Here is a 20,552-nt window from a genome sequence, read left to right on the forward strand (position 1 = left end):
ATTTATTTGCATGATTATCATTATTATAATTATATAGTAATAATGAAAGTAATTATATACGTTGCTGTTCCAGCCCACTTTATGAACATAAGTAGTTAAATAATTTTCACAGGTATTGATTAACCAAACATAGTATGTTAGTGGTCAAGGAAAAAATTGGCAAGCGTAAGGATTTGAGTGACAAGGACCAACTTGCGATGGCTAGAGGACTGGGTCTGGGCATCTCCAAAACAGAAGGTCTTGTGGGTTGTTAATAGTATACAGTGGTCAAAACCTATCAATAGTAGTTCAATGAAGGCCAACTGGTGAATCATTGATGGGGTCATGAGTGTCTAAGGCGAAGGCTAGCCCACCTGGTCCAGTCCCACAGGAGAGATACTGTAGCACAAATTCCAGAAAAAGTTAATGCCGACTATGATAGAAAGGTTCCAGAACACACAGTGCATCATAGCATGCTGCGTACATGGCTGCATAGCCGCAGACCAGTCAGAGTGCCCATGCTGACCCCTGTCCACTGCCAAAAGTATTGTGTGACGTCACTTCCTGCTTCTCGGTAGTCTCTGTACGAGACGCGCCATGCTGGTTGGCATCCCAAACTCTTTTCCTTTCAGAATTTCAATTGCATTTATATTCATTTTTAATTCAAACTTCTAATTTGAAAAGACCAACGATCGATTAGACTTTTAAATTTTCCGCGAAAGGTCTTCAAGCTTATTGGGCTCCTTCTGCCCGAACGTACGGGCTTTACAGCAACTCTTCTTCATATTCCCCCAACGACACAAGAACCAACTTCAACCTTTAGCGAATCTGCACAAGAAGCAACAGCGTAAGTGAGATTTTGTTTTAGGTAAGATGGATAATGGTGATGTTGTGTTTTGTAGTGAGTGTAGAATGTTTAGCCTTAGTTCATCCATCAGCAATGATAGTTTAAATAGCAATAACTTTATTTGTAAAAAGTGTAAGGCAGTAGAAGCTCTGACAGAGAGAGTTATAGAGCTAGAGTTGCGCCTCCAGACAGCACAGTCGCCAGGTAGCCAGTTGGCTGCAGGTTCGCAGTCAGGGAGTCTGGGGGCTTCAGATTTTGATTTAGATAGCACGGCCCAAACTCTGGAATTCGACCCCATGCAACAAGGCAAGTGGGTGACAACTCGGCGACATAGTCGGAGAGCCCGAGCTTCAGCGAAGGCTACTCCCGAGCACCATTATTCATCTATCAGCATGTCGAACAGGTCTTTTTAAAATTTAATTTGTATTGAATTAGAGTAGCTAATGCAGACTGTCACGCCCAGCTCCGTCCGATCCTAATGTGTGCCACGCCCACCTTGTTACCTCCTGTTTCTGCCTGATTGTTCTCACCTGTTGCTCATTACCCTAAGCTTGTCTTGTGATTTAGTCCTTGTCTGAGTCAGTCTTCCCCAGACTTGTCATTGATGTTTGTACATGTGCTTCCCCCGGTCCTGTCCACGAATAAAACCCCTTTTATTCGACTTCCTGGCTTGGCTGACCTGCTTTCCCGTTCGCCTGCAAGCCGTTACATGACAGAATGACAAGTCTCTCCGAAAGCACAAAGCAGCAGACTGAGCACCACCGGCTCGTTCTGCTGCAGGAATTTGTGTACTGGCGTTCCCAGCCGAAGGTCCAGGAGGACCCCGCAGCCCTGAGGCTGGCCAGCTGGGGCGTGGACCTCCTGTCAGCGGAGCGCCCAGCCGGGCAGGAGTACCCACTGACCAAGGCTCGGAAATGCCTCCATCGCCTGCAGTGCCGGCTCACCGAACGACGGGCGGAGCGCGTTGCTCGGAGCGTGGACGAGGCATCGGAGTCGGCTCCACCTTCCGCCGCAATCAACCAGGAAGTGAAGCAGGGGAGAGATCGAGAGCAGCAGGAAGAAGTTCCCTCCTCCCTCTCGCCTGCGGCCCCTCCGGCCACTGGCCGTCGCCCGTCTGGGTTCCTTCGGGCTCCTCTTGTTCCTCCTCCCTTTCCCTTTGTCCCGCCTGTTTCTGCTCCTCATCCCTCTGTTCCTCCTCCGTTCACTACTCGCCCCTTCGTGTCGCCTGTGGGTGTTCCCTCCGTGTCACCCTTTTCCATATGCCTGTCTGCGTTCCCCGTCCTTTGTCAGGTCTTGCCTGTCTTGTCAGGGACTAGGATCTGAGCTGGGGGGACTGGAGTCAGGGCCTCCCGTGAGGCAGCAGGCGGCCAGCAGGGGGCGCCGCAGCGGGCACCTCGGGCGTGTGGCCAGCAGGAGGCGCCACCAAGACAGGCACAGGTAGGTCAGGAACAGGCAGGACAGATGCATCCATTAAGGCCGCTGGGATAGGCGCCATGAAAGCGGGCGTCGACCCTTTAAGAGCCTTAGAGACCCGGGAAATTGATTCTCTCCGCACTGGCCCCTTTGTGGGCCAGGTGTGCTGCCCGGAAATGATAAGCCGCCATAGGGGGTGGCATCTCACCCGCGGGGCTAGTGAGGAGTCCCTGCAGACAGGCGGCAGTGGTGACATCCGGGGTGACGGCAGCAGAGAGTGAGCACGCTCCCAAGAAGAGCGTTGGTACCTCCTCTGCTCTCCTTTCTTTCAGCCTCTTCTTTTTCTTCCGGCGGGTGGTTGTGGAGGGAGATTGCGCCGTCTCCATAGCGAAGGACGGCAGCTCCCTGGTTCCGAGTGACTTGTATGCTTCAGGTCGTCTATTCATACCCAGAATAAAGAACGTTACTTTTGGGGGAAGAGCATTTGCTCATAAAGCACCACAGTTATGGAATAAACTTCCTATTAGTGTTCGGAACAATATCTGCTTTTAAGTCAAGGCTTAAGACTTACCTCTTTAGTCAGTCTTTTGTATATTAAAATCCCCTTTTTTAAGGTGAATGGGAGATCTGGAGGTTCATGGTCATTTGAGATTAAAGGTGGAAGGGGGCATTGGTGCTATCGTCATCCACTCTCGCCGATCACTTAAGTTGTTGATGGTAGTTTAGCTTGATGGCAAAACCCCTAGAAACCCTCATGTCTGTGCTTCCTTCCAGGTCTCTCTTTTAGCCAGGCTGTCATAGTTACTTTAGTACTTTAGCCGGAGGTTATGTTAGGTGTAGGGCAGTAACACTCTTCTTCATCTTCTCTTTTCCGAGCTGATCCCGAGCTGACACTACACCGCCTGAACCCTCACTTGGACTCCTTGGAGATAATTACATGTAACCAACTGGGAGTTTTAAAACTATTTGGACTGAAATTAATGTCAATGTCAATACAATTTCATGCTCCCCGGTCACCCAGAGGAGGATGGGGTCCCCTTCCGAGTCTAGGTTCCTCTCAAGGATTCTTCCTGCTAGAGGGAGTTTTTCCTTGCCACTGTCGCCTCAGGCTTGCTTGGTGGGGGTTTGGGCTGGTTATATGTAAAGTGCTTTGTGACAATGACTGTTGTTAGAAGTGCTATATAAATAGAATTGAATTAAAAGCCCCTACAATGAGCATGCGAGCATCAGAATTGGACCATGGAGCAATGGGAGAAGATGGCCTGGTCTGATGAATCACATTTTCTGTTACATCATGGATGGCCGGGTGTGTGTGCATCATTTACCTGCAGAAGAGATTGCACCAGGATGCACTATGGGAAGAAGGCAAGCCGGTGGAGCCAGTGTGATGTTTTAGGCAATGTTCTGCTGGGAAGCCTTGGGTCCTGGCATTCATGTGGACATTACTTTGACATGTACCTATACATAATAATAATAATAATAGATACTTTATTGTCCCCATGGGGAAATTGTCTTTACACCTCCCTCAACTTGCTCTTTACAGAGTAAGTTGACCACAATGGGCTGCCATCCATAGTGGTACCCAGGGAGCTGGGGGTTAAGGGCCTTAATCAAGGACCCACAGAAGTGCTGAGGCTGGGTTTAAACCAGGAACCTTGTGATTACAGGCACCCAGGCTTAGCCCACTGAGCCACACACTGCCCCTATTACAGACTAAGAACACCCCTTCATGGCTACAGTATTTCCCTAATGGCAGTGGCCTCTTTCAGCAGGATAATGCTCCCTGCCACACTGCAAAAATTGTTCAGGAATGGTTTGAAGAACATGAAAAAGATTTCAAGGCGCTGACTATGGCCTCCAAGTTCTCCAAATCTCAATTCGACCAAGGATCTGTGGGATGTGCTGGACAAACAAGTTCAATCCATGGAGGCCCCACCTCACAACTTACACAGGTTTCCCGCGGAAGTTACGTTCCAGACCCATCAGCGATAGGTGAAAATCCACGATATAGAAAGACCATATATATAAAGTTTTTTTTTATAGTTTAAGCATTAAAATACCACTCCCACATGCTTTAAATACATGTGAACTTATTAAAACACACTTTGTAAACACATATGATATGTGGATGTTGGGCTAAGGATATGAGTGACATAAAATATGAGAATTTCTGGTATCATTCAAATGTTTTTAGTAATGCATCATGTTGGTCTTAAATTTTACTCATAATGGTCTTAAAAGGTCTTAAATTTAACTTACTGAAACTTGCAAGAACCCTGCTTACAGGACTTAAGCAGTCTGCTGCTAATGTCTTATTGCTACATACTGCTGGACTTAATCAGGTCTTGTAAAGTCCATACTTTGATGGTTCAGAGCTATTTTGGTGGTAGAAGGGGGACCTACATAATATTAGTCAGGTGGTTTTAATGTTATGTCTGATCAGTGAATATACAGGAGAGAGAGCAAAGCTTGGGCTCAGAGCATAGGGTTAGTCAATTATCCCAGATTTTTCGGGGTGTTAAGGGCCTACCAGCAATGTGACTCTTTTGCTGAGCATGGAATTCAAACTTCCATTCATAGGCCCAGAGGCCTAACCTGCTGGGGTACACACCACTCCCCAAAAAGGATGACCCTGCAATACTCGGTCGATGCATGCTGTGGACAGGGCAAACCCCCTCTCTTCAGGTTCCCTGTTCCAAAAATCTATTTAATATGTGGTCCACTTTTAGCCAAATGGCCAGGAAGCAAGTAGTATTCTGTAAGACAGCTTTAGTGATGTTTGACAAATTATATCTGAGTTAAACAGAAACACCATATGCAGTTTTTATAAAAAATATATTTTACAAAATAAGAAACAGTACACATATATAATTGCAATACATAGATTATATCATTAATAATACTAATTTTTAGGTTAAACACAAAACATCAGGAACATATATAAAGGTCTAATGCAATTGTAAGAAGATGCATCAGTGTAAAGTGAGTTTACATACAGCTTCAGTATTTCATGTACGTTAGAAAAACAAAACCTAATAAAAGCAAAGAGGAAATTCACATGTCATTTGTCTACTATAATACAGGCCAATAAGTATGTATTGGATTGTAACATTACATATTCAATTATTTACCACGTGTTTCATGCATTAATTATTGAATGTACAGGTTTCTTATAACAGAACCATATTTCACATTTTGTGCTTAATTAATATTACTGCATGTAACTCTAACCATTTGCAAATTCAATCAGATTAAAAGAAACATCCAGTCTATTGAAGTCAGCAAAAAAAACAACAAATTACTACTATTATGTTTTTTTCTCAAGAGAAAAAGTAGCTTGGTTGTTTACAAAAAAAGGCCTCATTTTTTCCTTTATACTGATAATAGTTACATTTACTCAATATAGGCAACACTTTTCATGTGCAAAACACACTCATAATAGGTGAATACAAACTATTCTATAAAGAAAGCCAAACAGCTTTTCCAGTTTAACAAATATGCTGCTTATTACAATATGAAATTATACCTTACATTACGTTTATTAAATCCAGCATAATTATTATTCTTTATATCATATGCATTTCAATGAAAGTGAAATTTTGCTGTTTTTTGCTTGTTATATTGTTAATTTTTTTATTTTTTTAAATAATGTTCCTTAGGTTCTCCTGTGAAACTCACAGTTCCGTACCTCCCAGCAGATGATATACCACACTGCCGATATCTATCCTCAACCAGATGAAGAAGCATCTAGGTCCTCAAACTTTTGCCGGCCATAATGAACATTAAGTGTAGACACTCCACAGATTCTAAATTTACAAACCACAAGAATCATAAACCTCCTAAAACACATTCAGTTTGCTTTAATATTAAAATGTATTGGATTTTTAAGATTATGAATGTGATACTTTTCACAAAACATTAGAATGTTTATTTTTTTCTTTTTCTGTTTCTTATCCTATTAAATCTGGTACAACAACTACATAAACAAACCTGTGATTCTCAAAGATCCCAAGTCAAGTGTCTTTTTCATTGTCTGACATCAGGTAGAGCTTTCCCAGTATTCTGAAGTGCGGACCCCACTCTCTGAGGTAGTCGTAATTCTGTTCTGAGTCTGCAGAAGCTGTTTCCAAGGAGCTTAATGAGCCAACAATAGAGGCCCTCCCTTCGTAACCATAGACCTGGATGGAGTCATAAGGGGGCGCTGTAGGGTCATTGTCTGCCTCATGAAGCCGCGTGCTGATGAATGCATCAATGTCGACACCATTGGAACCAGATTCTTGACCCTGCCGGGGAATGAACTGTAGGTCTGGTTTGATATCCTTTCTTGGCAGATAGCTGATGATCCCATCGGGATTCTGCAGAGTGGCAATGTCAAAGGCCTCCGTGTCTTCTTCACCGCCACCCTCGTCATCATATCGGATAATGTTCTCTCTGACATCGTCTTCATCTTTAACAATCAGCGTTTCATTTTTATGGCTACGGAGTGTCACGTAAAGCACAACTATGACTGCATATCAAAACAACAGTAAGAGGGTTAGATACCATTGGAAAACCGTTGCACTGTCTGTAATTATGTGGACAAATTGTTGTGTGTGTCATATATAAACTTGTATAAATCTTTCTTGAAATATATATCACATGTAAGGAAAATAATTTGTAGGGACATACCTAAAAATAAGATCACACAGAGAAGAATAGCAATCAAGGCTCCCATGCTTAGTCGAATAGGCAGCATAAAGGCCTCCACGTTGCAGGACTGGATGGCGCCATCCTTGCTGCAGCTACACACTTGTATAGTAAGTGTGTTAGTACTGCTCATTGGAGGGTTTCCATTGTCATTGATGATAATGGGTAGGAGGTACATTTCTTGTTTTTGCCGCTGGAAGGTGTTGTGCTTTGTTAGAATGCTTATGGAATTGTCTGAAAAGGTAAAAGACAATACAGTAAAGTGATACAGCAAATTATGGCTTCCAAAACACTTGATAGTCTACTGACAACTATATATTATGTTACAACATTTTGTAACACTTGAAACAGTTATAAAAATGTGCCAGCCGCAATTTGCACAATTTGTCAAAATAGCTTAATCTATATTCTTTTACATTAGTACTACTCTCTGGTTAAGACTCTTATATTAGATACAAATTTGCATGATTTCAATGTCCAAGTATTTTTATGAGGCAATAGAATTACTGCACAATATTCCACAAATGCATACATAATGGATATTAAGCTGTTAAAACATTATCATGATGTTATGACACAACCTTCATTTGCTAGTATGTTACTTGATGTCCTACAACTTCCAAAAAATGCTTCTTCTAAAAATTGATTTTTTGGAAAAATAGCATTTAAGAAATGTGTTTAGAATTTCTCTTCATGTGACACATAAAATACAATGTTTCAGGTAAATTACAGTAAAGTACCATTGATAGATCTGAGTTTATTATTTGGTTCCTCATACCCACTTCAAAGCACATTTTTACAGACTGCAGACTCCAGTGTAATCCCATAAATCTGACAAAATTAAAATATTTTTTTAATCCTCCATTGGTACAGATTAGTTTCTGTATGGTAAGTATGTTAGGTGGAACAGTAGAGAATATGTTAGAAAATTGGTAAAGGAAGACTTTGACTGCGAAAAAATGGATAAATTAGCACATTTAACGTCATACTGCAAAATTAATTGACACAGGTAATATATCCCACATCTTAGATGTTTCCATAGTTTCCAACCCACTAGAATGATATTCGTCATATTGAGGGATTAAACAGCTCAAAAGTAATACATCTCTTAATAATAATATAATGTTCTATAAGGCTATTCAGTTTGCTGATTGTAATTTTATGTAACTTTAAATGCAGAATCTAACAACAGTATATACCTGGGTTTGAACAAATAATTCAATTGTTATTATAACCATTTGACAGTTCACCATAACCACTTCAGCTGGTGACAAAACAGTATAGCTTTCTTATATAAACTTCTCTGTTTTATCACCATCACGTTCTGTACTCTAGGTTTTGCACTGAAGTTCCCCTGGTCAAGTGCCAAAATGTATTCCAAAGCATATTTCAAAATAAGTGTTATACATTCATACACGTTCTATAACCTATTCCTATTGTCCTATTCAGGGTCGCAGGAGGTCCGGAGCCTATCCCGGAATGTACAGGGTCAAAGCAGGGAATAACCCAGGATGGGGCACCAACCCGTCACGGGGGAAATAAGTGTTACTTTAAGATAAAAATATTTTAATGCAAGGAAATATTGTGAACCAACCTTCAAAGAACAAGTGTTTAGAGCTCTCCATCTGTTAATTCAGTTAACCGCCTGTCAGACACACACTGCTCCGTGGGACTTTGAAACAGGTTCCATAATCCCTAGATGTCTCAGCCCTGACCCTTTGCTAAGGAGCATGACAGTACAAGGATCTCATGATATCAGAAATTATTACCTTCGCCTTGCAACAAAGACAAGCACAATGAATAATATATCTGCTTAAACCAACCTCGACTGTCAGATATTTTTCCCCCTTCAAATCAAGACCTGCACACTTTCTGCATAAGCTTTGAAGATTAGTTGTTGATATGATCCCACATTAATATTCACAGCATGCTCATAAGCTTTAGACGTGTTTCCAGTGACATTACAGGAAGCCACTGATATTATAATTTGCTTCCCAATTGCATTGTTTTAAGAGTTTTATGACATGATGCTTCATCTTGAATTAATGATTATCAAGGGCATTCTATCCCCCAAGCATTCCATATAGCAAATGAAAAATGGGATAGACAATAGCAATAACAGTGGATTAACTACTGTATGGATAAATATGTTTGCTAGTAGACAATACTGTATGACAAACTCTGTTACGAGTCACAGGCAGACTTAAGTGTAATTATGTTCTCTAGCATTAAATTCTTACACACTCATTTACCCAACAGGTGTCTCATTCAAAACATTTTTAAATAAAAGTTATAAAGTTTTACATCTTTCTCAAATTGACCTGGGTGGAAAGAGGAAGTAATGTGGGTTAACAGTCAGATTCCAATAAAACAAGTAGTCACTTCCCTTTGGGTTTTATAGCAGATGAAGGAGCCAAATGAAGGTATTTTTTTTTTGCTGAGAGCTCCTTAGAAATTATAATGCACCATCAGGTTGTGGACAAAACCTCCAGCATGTGTAATAGAGGACAAAAACATTAATTTAGCCTTCCAATTATGGTATTTAGCAAACACATTGAGTACCATCTGCTGCACTGAAATTACGCCTTTCTATACATCAAGTGAAATGACCTACTGTGTGTCCTTTGATATAACTGGAACTATAAATATCACAATGCATGCTGATGGAACAGCCACAATTTACCTATATTGTTTTTTATTGTAAAATTTGGATTGTTTGATGCCAGTCTATAGATGAAAACGTGTCCATTAATTGGGTCATCTTTGTCAATGGCACTGACAGTCTCTATCACCTGTGGAGAAACACAAGAATACATATATATGTTTTATTGTTTTCCATAACTGTGATGTTTTCACAGTATTATACAAGCAACAATATAATAATAAAAATATATAATACTACTAAGATCATACTGTCACACCCTGCTCTGTTTGCTCCTGATGTGTGCCACGCCCACCTCGTTACCTCGTGTTCAGCCCTGATTGTGATCACCTGTGTCCTGTTATGTCTAGCTTGCCTTTTGTATTTAGTCCTCGTCTGAGTCAGTCTTCCCCAGATCCGTCATTGTAGTGTCATGCGTTGTTCCTGTTTCCTCGTCAGTCTACCTAAATAAATCCCTTCTGTCCGCATTTCTGGCTGCAATCGCCTACTTTCCGGCTCGTTTGTCCCGCACCGTGACAGAATGACGGATCTCCACAGCACACCTCAGCAGATCGCGGACCAACGCCTCGATCTGCTAAATGAGGTCATTTACTGGCTGTCCCAACCAGAGATCCTGTGGCACGGGACATAGCCAGCCGGAGCGGGACCCTCCTGGAGGAGATCACCCCGCTCATGGAAGCGCACGTCTTCACAGACGTACGCAAAAATCTCCGGCAGGTGTACAAGAGGATAACGGAGAGGCGGCTCCAGCCGCTCACCCTCTCCGCGACAGCCTCAACTCAACCCACCAAGCCAAGCCGGAGGAGGCGCAAGGGGAGAAAGCAGGCAGAAGAACCGGCGATCTTTCTGAGGGCTTGCTCTCTCACCCCGGGCGTCATCACCGCTTCCAGTTTGCCGGTACCCCTCGCCAGCCCCGCCGATGAGATGCCGGCACCCTTGGCGGCTTATGACTTTCGGGCAGCACGCCTGTTTAATAGGGGGGCCAGGGCCGTTTGGGACGCCATTCCCCGGATCCCCAAGGCCCTTAAAGGGGCAGCGCCTGCACTCCCGGCGCCAACCCTGGCGCCTGTTATGGACCTGCCTGCTCCGGACGTGCCTGCAGCACCAGCTGCTACTGCCTCCGCTCTGCCCGCGGCACCACCTGCTGCTGCTGACGCCGCTCTGTCCGCGGCACCGCCTGCAGCACCAGCTGCTACTGCCGCCGCTCTGCCCGTGGCACCGCCTGCTGCTGCTGCCGCCGCTCTGTCCGCGGCACCGCCTGCAGCACCAGCTGCTGCTGCCTTCGCTCTGCCCGCGGCACCGCCTGCTGCTGCTGCCTTCGCTCTGCCCGCGGCACCGCCTGCTGCTGCTGCCTTCGCTCTGCCCACGGCACCGCCTGCTGCTGTTCACGCCGCTCTGCCCGCGGCACCGCCTGCTGCAGCTGCCGCCGCTTTGCCAGCGGCACTGCCTGTTCTGTCTGACCCGCCTGCGGTCCCTGCAGCTGTCGCCTCTCTGCCCGAGGTACCTGCTGAGGTGCCCCCTGCTGGCCGCACGCCTGAGGCCGCCGTTCCTGTCCTGCCCGCGGCCCCGCCTGAGGCCGCCGTTCCTGTCCTGCCCGCGGCCCTGCCTGAGGCCGCCGCTCTGCCCGTCCAGCCCTGCTCGTCGGTCCAGCCTGCTCTGGACCCACCTGCTCCTGACCCGCCTGTTCCTGTCCTGCCCGCAGCTCCAGCTGCACTGCCTGCTGCAGCTGCCGCCGCTCTTTACAAGGCGCCCCCCGAGGTGCCCCCTGCTGGCCGCGTGATGGCGGCGCCCCTCGAGGCGCCCCCTGCTGGCCGCGTGATGACGGCGCCGGCTGAGGCACCCCCTGCTGGCCGCGTGATGGCGGTGCCCACCGGGGCGCCCCCTGCTGGCCGGGAACTGAGGGTGCCCGCTGCAGCTCCGCCCGAGGGCCTGGCTTCGCCTCCACCTGCAGCGGAGGAGGCCGCTCTGCCCGTGGCGCCCCCTGCTGGTCACATGACTGAGGTGCCTGCCGAGGCGCCTCCTACTGGCCGCACGACCGAGGCGCCTGCCGAGGTGCCCCCTCCTGATCTGCCTGTCTCGCCTGTCCTGCCAGCGCCTGATAGGCCTGTCTCGCCTGTCCTGCCGGCATCTGGTCTGCCCGGCTCTCCCGTCCAGCCCGGCTTGCCAGTCCTGTCCCCGGCTCCGGCTGCCCCGCCTGTTGCCTCTTTAGAGGCCCTGACTTCTGTCCGCCCAGCACCGACCTCCCTCATGACTCTCTCACCCTTGCCTCAGCGAGGCCGACACCCCCCAGGACCCCGCCTGTCAGTTTCCCGTAAGGGACGGGGACACAGGCGTCGGGCCCAGGTCCCGCCCGCCCTGCCCCCTGGCTCGCCCGTTCGGCCCCTGGCTGTGGCTCGGTGGCTGCCTGCGGGTCGTCCGGCTCGGGGTCGGCGGTCGCCTCCGGATCCCCCCCTGGTTCCTCGGTGCCGGTCCTCGGTCCCGCCTCCGGCTCCGTGTTGGCCACCTCCGGGCCCCCCTGCTCCGGCTTTGTGTCGGACGGCGCCTTCCCCGGCTCCGGCTACGCCTCCGCCAGCCGCGGCTTCCCCCTCCTGCCTGCCTGCACCGGTGTTCCCTCCTGCTCCTTCCGTGTCCCCTCCATCACTCCCTCGTCCCGTTCCCTTGGCCCCTGGGTGGTCCCCTCCTGCTCCCTCCTCCCTCTCGCCTGCGGCCCCTCCGGCCGCTGCCCGTCGCCCGTCTGGGTTCCTTCGGGCTCCCCTGGTTCCTCCTCCCTTTCCCGCCGTCCCGCCCGCCCGTTTCTGCTCCTCGTCCCTCTGTGTCTCCTCCGTTCCCTTCTGGTCCCTTTGTCCCTCCTGTCTTTGCTCCTCGTCCCTCGGTGTCTCCTGTGTTCACTCCTCGCCCTGTTGTTCCTCCGTTTTCTGTCCCCTCTGTGTCTCCTTTCTCTGTCTGTCTGTCTGCCTGTCTGCCTTTCCGGTTCTTTGTCGTGTCCTGTCTTTCGTTTCGTCCTTGTTCCTGTTCTGTGTCTCTGTCTTGTTCCCTGTTCTTCGTTGATGGTTTTTGGTTTTGTCTTCCAGGTCCTGTTCCCCGGTCTCGTCTCGTCCGTCGCCTCCTCTCGGGACTCCTCTCGCCCGGTGTGCGCGCCTTTGGGGGGGGGTTCTGTCACACCCTGCTCTGTCCGCTCCTGATGTGTGCCACGCCCACCTCGTTACCTCGTGTTCAGCCCTGATTGTGATCACCTGTGTCCTGTTATGTCTAGCTTGCCTTTTGTATTTAGTCCTTGTCTGAGTCAGTCTTCCCCAGATCCGTCATTGTAGTGTCATGCGTTGTTCCTGTTTCCTCGTCAGTCTACCTAAATAAATCCCTTCTGTCCGCATTTCTGGCTGCAATCGCCTGCTTTCCGGCTCGTTTGCCCCGCACCGTGACACATACATATATAACAAATGTTTTGTTCTAGAAATTCTCAGACAAATACCATGTATTCTTTGTAACAAGAGAGAGATGTTTTCATTTTAAATAATATTTGCAGTTTATTCACAAAATGAACATTCTTATGCAGAGTGATGCACATAATCAGTACACAAGTAGAAAATGCTTTTAAAAACACCAAAAGGGGATAGCAAGATGCATCTCTGCATGACTAGTAATATTATTACATTTCACTATTTTTTCCCACTAAATGTTTCCTTTTCTTTTGTTTCAACCTAAAATGTGCTTTTCTGCTAAACCCATAAGCTATAATTTATAATGAGTAAAAATACTTGCGTAGGTGAAAGGAAGATCACTGACAAGCATGATATCCTCACCTGACCAGGTTTTCCATTTTCACAGAGGAACACCTCCTTGTCTTTGGCAAACTGAGGTGCATTGTCATTGATGTCTAAAACTTTAATGGTCACAGTAGTTCTAGAGATCTGACTGTGGTTTCCTGAAACACAATGGAATAAATGAATGATTGAGTGAACATACAAACAAATAAATATATGAATTAATTCATTTCCTGGAACTGGTTCATGGTTGCAGTGATCTGGGAGCTTATCCCAGAAAAAAAACATTTTTCTGTTTATTATTCAACATGGTCGTATTATCCTGCTCATATTATCCAAAGACATGTCTGAAAAAATGAAAATGGGTTAAAACAAACAAACAAAAATATCAAATGTTAAGCAGGTACAATGATGTATTGCTGCCACCATGACAAAAAAGAAACAAACCCAGTTTCTCATTATAACAAGATACGTATATCTCATTATGATGAGAAAAGATTCTTGTTTTACGTAAAAATGATCTTGTTATAATTAGATATGTATGTTGTTATAACAAGAAAAAGGTTTCATGGAGGCTGAGTGGTATATACTAGGGATGGTAAAATTCACTAATTTTCATTGGTGTGCCAATTCAAAATGAAATTGCCCTGATTTAAATAGTGTGCACCCGATATCATTTGTGATGAACTTGGGACGCATTGTTTCTAATATCTGTGCATCGGTAGAATCTGATTTATTAATTTGTTACTATAGGCTCTATGCCTTTACTATTTGGAAATGTGACCAATATTTTTTGACCAATAATTTTTTAGTTAGATAGATTCCCATTATCTAAACTGTTTCTCAATCATGCTCTCTCATCTTCAGTTCTCCACTGCTTTCAGTGGCCAATTCTCATCAAATCTCTCAGCCAAGTCTTGCATGTTGAATTGCATTGTCTTGAATCAAAACATGTTGAATTGCACTAAATCGCAATAGGGGTGAATCATATTGTATCACATTGGTAGTTGCTTCGGTAACACTTCTCGAGGGGCACAAATAATGTAGCAGTATACTCTTACTTAATGTATTAATTAACCAGAAACTAAGTGTTAGTTATATACTTTCCCCATGTTTGTTCATCATTAATTAGTAATAATAGTTTGTGTATTTCATGCAGTTACTTTGTTCCTGATTTGTACTTGAGAAGTAACTGGGTTACTAAGTGACTTGTGCCCCCTCATGTAAAGTGTTTACCATATGCATTTTGAATATATCGAATCAGTAGCAATGCATTGCGATGTGTACTGCATCGGCCTACAGTGATGGAGATGTGCATCCCAGACAGATTTTTTGTTTACAAACATTACTCTTTGCACCTTCATCCAAGGGGAAAAAAACACTTTGGCAGCCAGTCAAAAGATTAGTGTCAGTCATTGTAATCAATGTAGATTGTTGACTGTATTTGACACCAATGTGCCACTAAGCCCTACCTTTGCACCTCTAGCTCCAGGGTGGCAAATGAATAAGTTTCAGCCCCTCACTCACCTGCTATCCTCCTATTCATTCACCCTTTCCTCACTACAGACCATCTCTCCCCTGCTTCCTCTTCTGTCCCCTATGCTACAGAAGAAAGTACCTCTAAAATTTGAAACCCCACTTCTCCCCATAGACTGTGTATCCCTCTGGACCAAGTAAGTATAGAACTATGGAAGTCCAACACAAGCAAGGTCTGGATAGGATGAACCCAAGGGTGCTCAAAGAGTGTGTGCTTGAATGTCCAAAGAACATCCAAAGAATTTTTCAAAACACATTCACCCTTTCTTTGAGCATTCAGAAAGTATCAGTACACATGATGTGTGACCCACAGCCCCTGTGGATTACAGATTTGAACATATCATAAAAACCATCGAAAGGCTATTATTTAAACAACCCAATGCTTTAGTCAAGGACCACTTGGACCCTCTCCAGTTAGCCTTCCAGGCCCATATAGTGCTAGATAATATACTGATCTTCATGCTCCACAGAGCCAACTGTATGTACAGTATGGTCACAATCATGTTCTTTGATTTCTCCAGAGCTTTCAAAAAATCCACACTGTCTGACTGCAACTCAAGGAGGTGTAGGTTGATGCCCCAGCAGTACTTTAGCATGTCACTGGTATTTTGAAGAACATTTTAATTAATTCATTATCAACAATAACTTCATGTGTAATTATCATGATCATTGATTACCTAACAAACATTAATTAACTTACCTACTTTTTTTGTTAATTATTTGTTAATTTCATTTTTTTTTTTTTATATTTGTGTTTTCCTAGCGGTCCTGCAATGTGTTCTGTGTGGTGCTGTGGTGCCAGAAATCTCTGCTCTTTCAATGCAGTGCAGAAGAATTATATAATAGTCTAAGGGCTCTGTTTACCTTTAATTGCATAAGACAATATTTAAATCTTTGATTTGAACAGTAATGTGCTTGTCTTTTTAAACCTTGTAACATTAATACTTCTAAAAATGAAACAAACAAAAAGGAAACAATTTGTTTAAGCTTTATTCCCTAGTACAGTCGACCATACTAATACAAGGCATATTAAATAGACTTTTGCATATTTTCATTCTCTATAATATGCTTCAAAGACTTTTTCCCCAAGTATTTCAGTTCCCTTGATCCCAAAGGTTATTTTATCTCCTTTGAACACTGGCATGATTGTATAATATTCTGTGAATGTGAGTATTTGTTTATTGCAGAAATCTTAATGCACTTTCTTTCTTTTCATTTTTTTGATACAAATTGAACTACTGATCTGTTCAACTCAATTACTGTTCAGGGGATAAAGTAGCATTTTGGAATGTGAATCCAAACACTAATTCCCAGCGTCAGAAGCACAGATGCATTCAAACAATGCTTTAGCTGGAAACCATTGGAATACATTTAAAGAAAAAAAACAACTTAAAAAGCATACTTACTGACTTCTGTAGCTGTCACAGTGATGTTATGCCACATGTCCATCTCCCTGTCCAGTGGTTTGGCGAGCATTATCTTTCCATTGTCAGTGTTTATGTTGAATTGCCTTTCAAGGTCTGTGTGACGATCAATTAAGTATCTGCCAAAGAAACAGTCTTGTCAGCAGTGAATGTAAATTGCGCATTCATTCACAATTCACCATTTATAACAATTCCCAAAGTCCCCCCTGCCCCCCCCCCCCCCAACATTCACTCTTCATAAGGTTTAGCCCACAGTTATTAAAAGTTCTGAGCAACCAATGAATAACTTTGTCTTTGTAAATAATATAGGCTTTTGACTGCCTAAATACACTATTACTCATGCCAATTTCAGTAGAATAAGGATATTGAATTTTAAATGCACCTTCCTCCTGCCATTATTTTGCCTTTCCTGTAAATGTGCTTCTATGAAGTGTTCCATCTCACCCAGCTTAATCTCATAATGAAACATAAAGGATTTATGCAATGCAGAATTCAGCATATATAGTGTAGGCTTATTCTGCCACACATTGTAAGCAAAGATACTAATCTGCTCACAGTGTATTATTTTAAATTGGGCAAATGGTTCATTTTTCTCGTGTTTGATAGTGTAGAACAAATTATTTGAACTTGAAACTGCTGGGAAAAGGCATACAGTTTACATTTTAATCATAAGAAAAAGTATCTCATCTCAGTCTGATTTATATAGAATAGGAAAAGAGTGTAGAAAGCTTATGGTATAGAGAAAAAAATAAAACAAAAATTAAATTAAATACGTGACTAATTACCACAGCTCATAATGTTCCAAATGTGGAAACATCATCCATGACAGTTTAGAAACAGAACAGAAGCTGTAAATAATCAGTGTATTGTCATGAATGGATATCTCTCTCAAGACATCAAGCAGACAGCAGGACTCACTAGGGAGTTGGTTCCAGGAGAATGAGAATATTTAATTCTGGCTTGGCAGTTTTATTAACTTTCTTTGTGACTATAAATAATTTTCAAACTCAAAAAAGTGGCAACATTTTCTAATGGTATCATTTTTTGATAAATAACTGTACTCACATGTTGAATACCTGTAGTTTTTTTCTCTAAACCAAAAATATTTCAGGGAACATATACATTGCATCTCCTCATAAAGCCTATACAAACTCTGTATGTTCCATAGATTATTTGTAATGACCTGCCCATCATGTCCGCCAGACCCTGCTGTCTCCTCCCTATCGTGGCCTTGATGAGCCATGCCTATTGTTTGTTGTCCCTCATTAGTCTTTGTATTTAAGTACCTGTTTGTCTTGTCAGCCCCAGTCCGGTCATTAACGTCTACTTTCCTGTTGCCTGTGCCGTTTCCTATACCAGTCCTCCCATTTTGACCATTGGTGGTCCTGTTTGGTTTGGTTTAGATTTTTTCCCATTTTTTTATTCCCCTTACCCCGGCCTCGAGTCCTTTGTTTCTCAAGTGACAAAATTATTCAAAAGGAAAAAAAATCCACTATATGGACTCAAACATTCAGTAATGAGCAAAAGGTGTATGTATAGAATATAGGAAAAATAGATGGCCGCATTAAGTCTTAACTTCATATTGGACAGATATCAACATAGAAGAAAATCAGGATTACAAAATGGATAAGTAACTGAAGAATGGAGAAGTGAAAACAACCTCATAAAGTATATAGAGTTGTCAGAAACAAAAATGTACATTTTACACCTATGCCAGATAACTGAATAATATACAAAGCATATTCTACAAAAAAGGAAAAGTGATATAGGAATTCATAGTATGCAGTCTGTGTCTCCAATTATTAGTACTGATTGGTTATATATTTTATTTTATTAAATTTTTCCCCTACTTGTAGTTCCCCTGTTTCTGATCCCCCATGAACCTGTTTACCCTCCCTTTTCTGTTTGTTCAATGAAAACCTGTTTCTGTTTCGTCAACATGCCTGCCCTCGAGTCCTTCGTCCTTCGAATCGTGACAAAAGACTTCCTGCACCTTTATATGACATTGTGCCACTCTGTGAATAACGTTGAAATAAAGACCCAGGAAGCCATAAAACATCTAAGTATTCATTCAGGCACAGATGTGATAGTCAATAGATTGATACAGTGTATATCTGGGACATTAGAGAAGCCTTAGACCAACCAGAAAATTTATTTGATTGAAGTTGCACCATTAGTATACAATTATACTCAGTGATGAGTACATTGCTGTAGCCACAATAATATTCTTAATGATTAAGTGGTCAGTGGAATAACATCATTAACATCTGTACTTCAGAAAAAAAAACATCATTAGCATCCGCTAAACATTCTTTCAACATCCATGTAAGCAACTTTAATGATTAGTAGGTGGAAAAAACAGAATATACAAGAAAGAATATTTAAGGATATTTAAGTTACCAATGCACCTTATCCACGAATACAGTATGCTTAAGGATCCATTTTAAGGATTTTGTTTTTTGTAAAGAGGTGTGAAAGTCAGAGGTGTTATAAGAATACAATGCAATGCATTACAAAGAAAATTGATTTTTTTTTTATTTGAAAAGAAAGTTCTCTTATCAGTGTCACCCTAAGAAATTTCACCAGCTTTCCCCTTTTCTTTCATTGGCAAAATGACTCAAGATTATGAGGAATTCTACCAAGAGAATTTCTGTCTTCTGTTTGAGGTGTCTAGCTGTTTATCTCTTTTACAAAATGAATGGCATACAAATGAAAGTTGAGCCTGTGTCAAATGTGTGTCACAGAACATTATCCTGTAAAACTCCTGGGTCCTTTTTGTAGGCTTCAAGTTTATTTATTATTGTTATTCATGGCTCAGAATATAACTTATGTTCAGTTGAAATTTATTTAATAATTTTAGTGCAGGAAACAAAAAAAAATTGCTCTCAGCTGCACAATCACACTGGGAGTCAGTTTATCTAGGAACATTACATTTTAAGCTCAAATTCATACAAACCTTCAAGATGAAAACTTTCAAAGATGTGAACGTTCATGTCCATGAAATTAACATTTTTTTCTTTAATCAAACTTTTAGCCAATTTATAAAAAACGTGCATACGTATTCTTACATTTTGCCTGATTTAATATTTTATTATCTTGAGAGAACAAAAAGCAGATGTTTCTGGCATGGCACATCTCAAAAACCTTATAAGTCATAAGGGTGAAGAAGGTCAGCAGCAATTATTGTCCAGGAAAATATTGAGGCTGTGTAACCAGAACAAACTGGCACATCAATATCCTGTATTTCCTCCTGCACTCAGTCATCTGTATTATATCAAGCCTGTTTAGTAATGCCCCTGAACCATAGCAAGTCACTGAAGAGTTCATGAAATGCCAAAGTGAAAAGGAAAATTGTCTGTATAACCTTCACTGAAGGTGCCCTGATGATATTTCTTAATGTAAGTCAAATAACAGGGATGCAATTATAGATGAGTCACTCACAGTGTATTTTCTTTTGTCTCCTGAATTACATTATATCTGATTATCTTAGTCAGGGTCAGGGCAGGGCAATGGGGGCTGGAACATATCCAAGGCAACACAGGGTGCAAGGCTGGGGTACACCCTGGACAGGATGCCAGCCCATCATAGGGCAAAAAGGCCGTCTCACTGGGGTACACCCTGGACAGGATACTAGCCCATCACAGGGCACAAGGCTGGGGTACACCCTGGACAGGATGCCAGCCCATCACAGGGCACAAGGCTGAGGTACACCCTGGACAGGATGCCAGTCCATCTGCATGTTTTTTAATGCCTAAGAATTTTTAAAATGCATCTTTTCTTTTAATGAAAACATGCTCCTACATTTTTGTTTGTGTATGGGAAGGCCTACATATAATTACTACTGCCGCAAATTACTCAATCCAACTTGTAATGGTGTATGTTATATAGACCTGGAAAGGAGCTGTATGTATTACTGGGATTCTTCATGTGTTTTGTGTATTTATAGGTGAAATGTCACGTCTCACCTGATGGAGCTAGCAGTGGAATCTGGGTCATAGGCAAACACCTGCCCAAGGACTGTGTTAACGGTAGCATCCTCATGAACCTGCAGAAGATAACCAGCTGACGAGAATACAGGCGGTTCATCTGAGTCCTCCACTGTGATCTTCACCGTGGCTGTATCTCTGAAAGGGCCTCCACTGCTAAATCGAAGGTCCATTATAATGTTGGTCGCCTCAACCTTCAGAGTGTAGGATTTTTTACTCTCAAAGTCCAAGGGCTGTTTTTGAGTGATGATGAAAAGT

The 20,552-nt window shown here is 43.2% G+C and overlaps 1 protein-coding gene across 1 annotated transcript in view; it reads right to left on the bottom strand.

Annotated features, from left to right (window-relative positions):
• Positions 1-5,109: 5,109 nt before the first annotated feature.
• The window catches only part of LOC111856831 (cadherin-8-like), a 78,373-nt gene continuing 62,930 nt past the window's right edge, over positions 5,110-20,552 (bottom strand). The window contains exons 7-12 of the mRNA XM_072698081.1: positions 20,274-20,527; positions 16,291-16,427; positions 13,388-13,509; positions 9,609-9,717; positions 6,908-7,159; positions 5,110-6,746 (exon numbers count right to left, since the gene is read on the bottom strand). Coding sequence (XP_072554182.1) covers positions 6,253-6,746; positions 6,908-7,159; positions 9,609-9,717; positions 13,388-13,509; positions 16,291-16,427; positions 20,274-20,527 — 1,368 coding nt within the window. The 3' untranslated portion in view covers positions 5,110-6,252. The remainder of the gene's footprint in view (positions 6,747-6,907; positions 7,160-9,608; positions 9,718-13,387; positions 13,510-16,290; positions 16,428-20,273; positions 20,528-20,552) is intronic.

This window comes from Paramormyrops kingsleyae, chromosome 13, assembly GCF_048594095.1.
Source record: "Paramormyrops kingsleyae isolate MSU_618 chromosome 13, PKINGS_0.4, whole genome shotgun sequence".
NCBI lineage: Eukaryota > Metazoa > Chordata > Actinopteri > Osteoglossiformes > Mormyridae > Paramormyrops > Paramormyrops kingsleyae.